The 10,282-nt window shown below is 39.2% G+C and overlaps 1 protein-coding gene across 7 annotated transcripts in view; it reads left to right on the top strand.

The window, feature by feature from the left end:
- osbpl8 (oxysterol binding protein like 8) overlaps positions 1-10,282 on the top strand; it is a 75,963-nt gene extending 65,681 nt beyond the window's left edge. For 5 of the 7 annotated variants that reach the window (XM_015378438.1, XM_015378441.1, XM_015378442.1 and 2 more), the window contains 15 exons: positions 1,414-1,579; positions 1,752-1,977; positions 2,882-3,066; positions 3,488-3,569; positions 3,650-3,748; positions 4,390-4,486; positions 4,570-4,668; positions 4,760-4,857; positions 5,639-5,728; positions 5,817-5,953; positions 6,044-6,229; positions 7,647-7,800; positions 8,365-8,467; positions 8,544-8,649; positions 9,618-10,282. In XM_015378438.1, the coding sequence (XP_015233924.1) occupies positions 1,414-1,579; positions 1,752-1,977; positions 2,882-3,066; positions 3,488-3,569; positions 3,650-3,748; positions 4,390-4,486; positions 4,570-4,668; positions 4,760-4,857; positions 5,639-5,728; positions 5,817-5,953; positions 6,044-6,229; positions 7,647-7,800; positions 8,365-8,467; positions 8,544-8,649; positions 9,618-9,747 (1,958 nt within the window). In that variant the 3' untranslated portion in view covers positions 9,748-10,282. The remainder of the gene's footprint in view (positions 1-1,413; positions 1,580-1,751; positions 1,978-2,881; positions 3,067-3,487; positions 3,570-3,649; positions 3,749-4,389; positions 4,487-4,569; positions 4,669-4,759; positions 4,858-5,638; positions 5,729-5,816; positions 5,954-6,043; positions 6,230-7,646; positions 7,801-8,364; positions 8,468-8,543; positions 8,650-9,617) is intronic. The other 2 variants (XM_015378439.1, XM_015378440.1) reach the window with 1 other exon arrangement.

Genomic DNA, 10,282 nt, shown 5'->3' with positions numbered 1-10,282 from the left:
CCATGGTGCTGAAACATTCAACACTATTCCTTCCTGTTTCAAGGAGTCTCTATCCATGGTGCTGAAACATTCAACACTATTCCTTCCTGTTTCAAGGAGTCTCTATCCATGGTGCTGAAACATACAACAATATTCCATCATGTTTCAAGGAGGAATATTGTTGTATGTTCCTTCCTGTTTTAAGGAGTCTCTAAGGATGTGCTGAAACATGGAGCATGAGTCCCCTCTGCCCTTTGGAGCAGGAAGGAACTGTGAATAATGAATGTTTTTTTTTCCTTTTGGTTGAAATGTTTAAAGTAAAACAAAACAACTTTTCCATCTTAAAGTTGTCAATTATGCGTAAGATCAATGCCGATCCAAAATATGACATAAACTATATAAATATGGATTAAATAAATAAATATACCCTGGAATTAGCGGATTTAGCATTTCTTTATTTATTTCTCTAATGCATAATTTAAAGTAAAAAAAAAAAGATAAATAAAGATGAGTTATATAATTAATTGGAACTTAAAAAAAGTCAAATTATAAATGAGTATAGAGCAGTGTAAATAAATTAATACTGAATCTAGTGCTGCAACTAATGATAATTTTTTCTAATCGATTAACCTGTTGATTATATATATATTTATATACTTTTATATATATTTTATTTATAATCTGCTACCAAAAGGTTCCTTAAAAAATATATTTTGCAGTATAAAATCAGATGAATTTAAAACTCCTATGGAGTTCAGGATAGAGCATATTGGCAGATGAAAATATTCCCATCTTAAATGCTATATATATATATATATATATATATATATAATATATATATATATATATATATAATATATATATATATATATATATATATATATATATATATATATCACATTTTGGTATAATTATTTCTCTAAGAGGGTCACTTTGTCAGCCAAAGGTATGTTTTAGAGTCTCTGTACTTTAGTAAGTGATTAATCCCTTACTAAATTAGTTGACGATTCAAAATATGACAAAAACTACATTAATATGGATTAAATAAATAAACATTTCAATAATCGATTAATCACAATTAATCCAATTAATTTTTTAAGCTATAGTTACATCTGCTTATTTAATGGCACAGGGATTACATCACAGTGATTGTGAAAACTGTTCCACGACCTCCTACTTGGTGCCTCTCCGCCCACCGGGGGTCCCTACCCCCACTTTGGAACCCATCCATTAAAGTATCTCTATTATAGCTGAGCTAATCCAGTGTTGGCTTGTTTAACTTTTTATTTGCTATATGGGTTACTGCCTTCTTGCCCCATTAGTTTTAGACATTTACTTTTGATGACATGATGACAAATGCCAGAATAGGGAGTGTAGTTTTGTTCCCTCTAGTGGATGTTGGAGCTGGTTTTGTAATTAGGATTGTTTCCTCAGGTCGATGCTGGATGGATGCGCTGGAGCTGGCCCTAAAGTGTTCCAGTCTGCTAAAGAGGACTATGATCCGGGAGGGGAAGGAGGACATGAGCGCTGTGTCAACGGCTGGAGAGCACTCCATTAATTTCTACAGCCTCCTCAGGGCGCACAACATCCACGGTTTCCAGTGAGTAGCACTATTCAGCATCCTCTGCAGCGACTGGCAGCCAATATCCAATTAAATTAGTTTCTCTTTTTCACCCATTTCATTGGGCTGCACGCTATTTAAAAAGCTGTCACATAAACTAAAGCAGGACTTTATTCTCACTGAGTGTTTTCTTGTTTGTCGCTTTGCTAAGGTTCAACGACAGCGACCATCTGAAAGACCCGGACCTGTACTCAGATAAATCAGACAGGGAGGGAGAACAGGACCACGAGGAGTCCGACCCAGAGGGCCTGGAAAAGAGTGAGGAGAGCGACAGCGACACATCAGAGCGGCAGGATGACTCCTACATCGACCTGGACCCCAATGAGCATCTGAGGGAAACCCCCTACATGGAGCAGTCGCACGAAGAGTTGGGGGAGGTAGAAAACCTGCCTTCCTCCAAATTGAATGATAAACTTTAAGGAGTTCAACTCTTTTTATTTTAAATACATTAATGAGCTTTCTTGCATAATAACAGGAAGTTAGCAAAATGCAGCGGGATTTTGATCAGTGTGTGCAGTTAAAGATTTTTTTTTTAATCGTTGCACGCAGCTACAGCTCACAGGTTTTGTTGTACAGTGTGAGTTCACAGCTTATGATGTATGTTCTCACACTGTGTGGCCCAACGCTCTGATGCGATCTACCTGCTCACTTTGTACATCTAAAAACCAGGTCGGACTCAGCGTCGCAGTGACATGGCGCTACTCGGACTCGTCTATCCAGAAGCCAAACGAGTAGAAGAGGTCTCCTGTTAAATATGAAACTCACTAGAGTGAAACGGACAGCCTTGGCAATTTGTGCCACTGTGTGTTGAAAGCCCTAAAAAGAAAAGGCGACGACGCATTTGGACAAAGACATGGCTGAGCAAAAATAGCCACTTTTTATAGAAAGAACTGCATTTCACTTGCAGAAGAAGAAGAATCCTTGTGTGTGCATGCTCCCTGGGTGATCTGCCCATGCCCAACTGAAATTTAAACATGTTTGATTCTCTCCCAACCTTATGATTCCTGATCGGCTGGTGGTTGTGAGAGGCTGATTGCCCCTCTTAACCCCCTGTACACTACACGATGCATGATTAGAGTTGGCCCGATCAAAAACTTCTCGCACGACTGCCGAATCGCCCTAAAAGGGCAAAAAAAATGGTACAGCGTGAGCCCGGCTTAAGGCGATGACAACCCCCCACAGTGGGGAGTATAATGTTGGCAAATGGAAGGACTGTGGTTGGTTTTGTTGTTGATGGAAGCTGTTAGAGCTGCTAACATCTGGGACCCTTCCCTGTTTCAGGCCGGAGAGGCTGCTCAGACGGAGACTGTATCCGAGGAGAACAAATCTCTCATCTGGACTCTGCTGAAGCAAGTGCGACCAGGCATGGATCTGTCCAAGGTTGTCCTGCCCACGTTTATTCTGGAGCCCAGATCCTTCCTGGACAAGCTGTCCGACTACTACTACCACGCAGATTTCCTGTCAGAGTAAGACCTTCGTACATTTTATGTTAAATGAACAACCGCTGAGGTTCTTATGAAAACATTAAGGGTCCCATTATCTAAAATAAAATATCCATCACTAATTTATATGAGCATGCCATGGGGTTTTGGTGCCCCCTGCTGTAAAGCTTAGGAACAATATCCATCATGCGGTAAATAGGGTGAAACTAATTGGTGAAGTCAGACCTTCTCTTTTCCCACATTTTAAGTTTCAAAAATACATAAAGCACCTTTTTTTTTTTCTTTAGGCATCAGAACCTTGTTAGATTTATGAGCACTGTGCTAACACGTTGGTTTTATTATGTTAGTGCTTCTATTTAATAGGGTGCTCTGTGCATGAACCTCATTAGAACAAGACTTGTAAATAAAACACATCAAGTTTATAAGTTGGTGATTCTCCTTCTAGAGCTGCAGTTGAAGAGAATGCTTACAACCGGATGAAGAAGGTGGTGAAATGGTACATTTCTGGCTTTTACAAGAAGCCAAAGGTCAGTTTCAACCGCCTTATGTTGAGTTGTTTGTGTTTTGTTTTGATTTCCTCTAATAATTTTTTTACGATTTGATTCAGGGTTTGAAGAAACCTTACAACCCTATTATTGGAGAGACGTATCGGTGCATGTGGCTGCATCAGAAGACCAACAGCAAAACGTTTTACATTGCAGAACAGGTATGAGAGAGCCGATCCCAGCCTTACATAAAGGCAGATGAATGTCATTTGTTTCCATGTTTATAATGATTCCTTAAAAAAAAAAAAACTAACAAAAAAAAACAATTATGTATCCAAATTGTTCAGACAGAGATGCCAAACCATTCAATAAATGTTTTTAAAATTTTGAGTTGTTGCTTAAAAAATCACATGGCTTGAATGCAATTAAGATCCATTTAACTAAATGAATGAGCCTGTTAAACGACTAAATGTATTATTTAATACATCATTAAATAACTGAATGTAATATTATTACATGAAATAAAAAATTAAATAATTTTGCCTTTAAATACTTCAAGTTAGCTTTTAAATTATGATTTATGCCATGAAATAGATTTAGAATGAAACATTTAAATATAAATGTATTTATCTTAGAAATATCACTTACTTTTCTTAATTAAAAAGTTTGTTTCCTTATTTAATGGTATTTTCTAATCTATTTTATCATTAATTTACACCTATTTATTTCATGCTATGTCCTTGTTAACCCTTTAGAACTACTACTAAAATAAATGTTATTGTTCAGAAAGTTACTCCATAGCTCTCACCCACGTCTGCTATTAAAAGCATTTTATTTCTGTGTTCCTTTAAACCCCCTTCAGGTCTCTCACCATCCCCCCGTGTCGGCCTTCTACGTCAGCAACAGGAAAGATGGCTTCTGCCTCAGTGGGAGCATCCTCGCCAAGTCCAAGTTCTACGGTACCATCAACCTCAACGTTCTCAGTTCTCCCTCGTTAGGTCGCTCCTACTAACGAGTTTCCACATGATTGTTCATCTTTAAGGGAACTCGCTGTCAGCCATATTAGACGGAGAGGCTCGGCTTAACTTCCTCAACCGAGGGGAGGACTACGTCATGAACATGCCGTACGCTCACTGTAAAGGTTAGAAACTGAAGCTTGAAGCTTTTTTTAGCTTTCTGATTGATTTGTACCGACTGAAGCGTGTCTGTTTGCTCTTTTTGATATATAAAAGGTATTCTTTATGGAACTATGACCTTGGAGCTGGGTGGTCAGGTTACCATAGCGTGTGAGAAAACGGGCTACAGCGCTCAGCTAGAGTTCAAACTGAAGGTGAGTCTGAATTTTCCCACCTTAGATTTACGGTGATCATCAAATAGTAGGTAATCTAAATAGAAACACCCTTTGTGTTACACTAGCGAGCAGAAATGTTTCTTATGTGATGTTTCTGATTGTCTGATGTCCACCATCCTTCCTCTTTGCCCTCCCCAATACAACACCCCATCACCCAACTGCAACTCCCATCATTACCTACTGCTTTATGCTACCATAAACTAGCGACAGGTATTTGAACTGTGGGTCATTATAATAGAAATAGACGCGGTTTGCTGCTCTTATGAAGAAGTAGTTCAGATTACCCTGACTTATTCTTATTAGACGTTTATAAACAGTGAGATTAACCAAAGGGCTTCTCCAGTTAGAAGCAAAAGTAATCAGTTCAGCAAAATAAAAAAGTGAAGAACTAATCTGGTTAAAATGGATAGATTTGAATGATTTTTTTTACATTTGGTTTTAACATCACAAACAAAATAATTTTACGATAGTTTAAATGTATTTAATGTCAGATTAGGAGTGTTAAGAGTCTTTCCATGTGTTGTATGTAGCAGTTTAAAAAGCTTCGAATAAATTAAAAAAATATATATGTGTCGTGTTTTTTTACATTTTTTTAATGGTAACTAAAATAAGTACGTTTATCATTTTTCTCAATCTATTACTCTTTGGTTTTACTGTCCTGTGGTTGTCCTCCATTCTGCTTCTTGTTCCCAACGCTCCCCCCCTGCCTCGTTTCCTCCTCTACCTCTCCTTCCTCCTGTCGCTTCTCTTTCTCCCTCAGCCGTTCCTGGGCAGCGGAGACTGCGTCAATCAGATCTCTGGGAAGATCAAATTGGGGAAGGAAGTGCTGGCTACTCTAGAGGGACACTGGGTACGATAAAACCACGTTTAGTTTTTTTCATCATCTTCCAACAATTACTGAAAACAGGAAATAGCTGCGTTTGTTTTTTCTCTAACAGGACAGCGAGATCTTCATCAATGACAAGAAGACGGGGATCATGGATACTTTCTGGGACCCCACACCAGAGCTGAGACAGAACCGGCTGATCCGCTACACCGTCCCACCGGAAGAGCAGGGGGAGTTTGAGTCAGAGAGGTGCACCTTGATTTAAACCTTAGCTTTGAAGCACTCCCTGCAGCTTTTGTCGATTACCAAAGCAGCTTTCCATGTTCGGCCCCCATCCAGGCTGTGGCAGCATGTGACCCGAGCCATCAACAACAAGGACCAGACAGAGGCCACCAACGAGAAGTTCATTCTGGAGGAAGCTCAGAGGAAGGCAGCCCGCGAACGCAAAGTCAAATGCGAGGATTGGGTCCCGGCCTTATTCGAGCAGGACCCCATCAGCGGAGAATGGCATTACAGATATGCCGAGTGAGTGGCTCCTCTCTACACCACCCAGGTTTTACAGCTGTGATGCATTTTGAATGTAGCTTTAAAAAAAAAAAAAGACAATTAAGGCAAGACACAATGAAATAAATAGAACAATTCACTACAAAGGCAATTACTTAAGTACTTTACATCAATTAAACAATTAATGAGATGAAAAACAAAAGCAGTTTAAAGGCAAATTGAATTAATACTTAAAACAAGACGTTGTTACTTAATGCAAGAATCTGTAAAGTTAATCCATTTGCATCTTTGTTCTTTATTGAGAGAGTGAGGTCGCCATCTCCTGGTGGGTGCTGTAACTGCAGTGTTTAATAAAAGTCTGCTGCTTGCTTCTGCGGGTCATTAAAAATCTTTAAAAGTCATTACATTATAATTTTTATATTAAGGCCTTAATTGGCATTCAAATTCATAAAATTTGATTATTGTGGCATTTAAACTGCTTTATTTAAAAAAAAAAAAAAAAGTTTATAGAAACAATTTTATCAGATATATCGTGATATATTTGCTTCCGGTTGATTGTAAAGCTGTATGTTCGGAAGAGAAGTCCGATGCAGAGAAAAAGCTAGAGAATGGGGAAATGCATATTTCAACAAAAGTGGCTGGAAAACGAGGAATTTTAGGGCGTGACTGCAGCCTGTCGAGGGTAATGATGACGAAGGATTTTGCGGTGTATATATGAGAGTCATGGGTACTTGTTGATGGCATTAAAATTATTTTCTAAGAGCATTAAAAAGCATTAAATAAGAGTTACTCATTCCTGTATAAACCATGTTTGAGATTAATATTAAAAAACATAATTTGATATCCATAGTTTTTATTTGCTTTGATTTGATTGGTATACTGTTAATGGGTATCTATGAAATAGATTTGTAATCTCGATGAGACATACCTGATTCAATAAAGGTTATATGCATATATGCAACGATTAATTAAAAAAACAAAACATCCATCCATCCGCCAAATATTTGTACAATGCCTCTCTTCCAAGGTCTGTCAAAACATTTAAATTTCAGGACTGTATCAGAAGTGTGAGAGTCATGTTTACTTCTTGTAAACATGAAGGCAGTTGCAGTTTAACCGAGGTTTGATTTCCAGACACTAAATACCTCAGAAAAGGAGGAAAGCCTGGTGTCCTCTGCATAAATGAGAATATTAGCTGCAGAAATATTTACGTTTTTTGATTAAATAAGAGAAATAGAAAGAAGCCTAAATCCGTCCTTGTTGTTCTCCTATAGGAAACCCTAAATAACTTTTTTTGTATATATATATATATATAACCTTTAGCAAAAATTCTTTTAAACGGTTAATATAGACGAGCCTGAAGCTTGAATCTAGAGCATAGAAGTTTCTATTTAATTTTTTTATGACCCAACTCTGTCCTGCTCGCTCCGTTCCTCAGCACCAGGCCATGGGATCCGCTCAACGACCTGATTCAGTTCGAGAAAGACGGCTGCATCCAGACCAAGGTCCGACACCGCACCCCTATGGTACGTTCTGGCAGTCTTATTAGTCTGAGTAACCAGGGGCCGCGGAGGGACAATTGCAAGTGTCAGGTAGGTTGTCCTGCTGAGAGAGCATGCCACCGCCTCATCCATCCTTGCCGGCGCACCGCCTCCATTGCCGCTTCATCTCTTTGTGCTGCCGCCATCGTTGCCTGGAGTTATTGTGTCTTTGTTTTTTAAATCTGTTATTTTAAACCGGCTGCTCTTTCATCATCATTTCATGTCTGCATGACTCATCAAACACTAACCATTATATAGATAAACCATTAACCATTTCCCAGTCACCTCATTCAGTCATCTCTATATTCTCAGCTTTTTCAGACTGGTGCTTTTTTGTGTCTTTGGTAGAAAAATTGCTTGTTTTTCATTAGTTTTCAACTAAAACCTTTATTTTAAGCTAAATTAGCATTAACTTACTTTGGTTGTATTTTTTTTTTTACACTGAACTGCCACCGCTTTTAACCCCCACCTGCACAATATTGCCCCCTTTTTTAGGATCAGTTTTCTATCTTTGACCTTTTTTATGTTATCTTTATCTGCTTTTTGCTGACGATGAGCCATGTCTAACCTCTACGCCATATTTGCTCGTGTGTCCATGTTTGAATGGTACATCAGGTGACGGTGCCAAAGAGGAAGCACAAGAGCGACAAGCCCAAGAGCCCAGAAAGTGGCTGCTCCTCACCAGAACCCGATCGCCACGACTCATCAGGCAGCGAGCGTGAGTCAGCCTCTGACTTCAAAACGAAAGGGTAACCCCTAACCGCCATAATAACTATCCGTTATTTTTATTACAGGACACAAAAGCAAGCATAACAGTCGGATGAGGAAAAAGGGTGCAGACCTGAGTGAGCTGCAAAGCGCCATCGAATCGATAAAGCAGACGCAGGAAGACATAAACAGGTGAGGAGGGCGTCGACCGTTCGAATATCACCGCGTCCCAATGCCAGTATGGGGGAATTATTGTTGCAATATTATTTGCAAATGTGTTTGCAAATAAGATTTGTTTGCAAAGGAGATTTGTACATTTGTACAAATGTGCAAATGTGTAACATAACTTGTGTGTAATCCAATATATTGAAAATCCACAAATCTGTTTTCAGATCTACAAATGTGTAGCTCAGTCTGTAAACCTAAAGAGACACTTAACTCTGAAGTATTTTTGCTTCAACACCCAACAATGCAGACATATCATTGTATACAAGTCTTCCAGATGTGTGTAGTATCTGGAAGCTGCCCTGAGCGCAGGCTTGCAGGATCATAGGCTGCTTCTTCCCCCTATGGGTGCATTATTGTCACAAAAATCGCTTACCCATGGGTTATTTGTAGCCTCAAACGTCCGATCCATCTTGCTGTTAGCAGCCATCTTTCCTTGACACATAACTCCCGTAGCATAAAAAAAAAAAGGATAGAAGACGCAGCCTATGAGCCTGCGCTCAGGGCAGCATTCCATTATTACACATAGGAATCGTCTCCCACATTTGCAGATCTCACTCGGCAGAAATGTTGCAAAAATAACGTGTGTAAAGAGAGCCAAGGAGAAACCGCTTGACTTGTAACCAATGATTTATCTGCATTTCTGGGTGTTGAAGGGAAAACACTTCAGACTTAAGTGTCTCTGTGTGTTGACACATCTACAGATTTGTAGATCTGAATACAGATTTGTTGATTGTTTTTACACATTTGCAAATCGGATTACACTCAAGTTATTTTACACATTTGCAGATTCTCGTATAGACGCACAAATCAATTCAGTTTATAATACCACAAAATTGAGATACAAATGACTCTCCATACACATTTTTTGCAAATAATATTGCAACAATAACGCCCTAATATGCCAGCCGTGTTAAAAGGCCGTGTTTCTGCAGGAGCGTCACCCTGCTGCGGAGCCGCACGGCGGGACAGACGGAGAGCAGCTCCTTCCTCCAGCAGCGGGACTACGTCATCATCGCATTCCTCATCCTCCTTCAGGTTCTAATCAACTACATTTTCAAGTAGCAGCCATGAGGCCCACTGACTTTCACTCAGACGTGGACATCTAGACATGAAGATGGAGGTTTTTCGAAAGGCGGACCTCCAGCCCCCTCCTCCTCTCTGTTTAATAAACCCATATATATATCTATATATATCTGTGTTCTGAAGAGCAGAAGGCTCCACTCAAACAGACGTTTTTTATGGCGTATTTATTCATAAACTTCACCACAGCGAATCTCTGCGAAGATGAGAGATTTCAAAGAGGAGAGGAGCAACGCTCAGAGCCTCTCCGGAGTTTTTTTTTTTTTTTTGCCTTGATATTAAAGGCAAGGATGGCAGCCATCTTTTTAGCTGTTGAATTATTTTGGGGTCTTTATTTTCTACTGTTTCACATTTCACATTTTTCACTCAGAAAACGAGGACCACCGCTCAGATTGTAACACATCCCTTTCATTTTTCATCTTTCCCTCTTTTTTTTCTCCACTATTTTCCTTTCATATTTCCCGTTTACCTGAAATCTGCCCGGAAACAAAAAAACAACAAACAGGATAAACAAAAA

The sequence above is a fragment of the Cyprinodon variegatus genome, unplaced genomic scaffold (assembly GCF_000732505.1).
Source record: "Cyprinodon variegatus isolate N-32 unplaced genomic scaffold, C_variegatus-1.0 Scaffold172, whole genome shotgun sequence".
Lineage (NCBI taxonomy): Eukaryota > Metazoa > Chordata > Actinopteri > Cyprinodontiformes > Cyprinodontidae > Cyprinodon > Cyprinodon variegatus.
The sequence above is the reverse complement of the archived record's forward strand: the minus strand, read 5'-3'. Positions and strand labels throughout refer to the sequence as shown.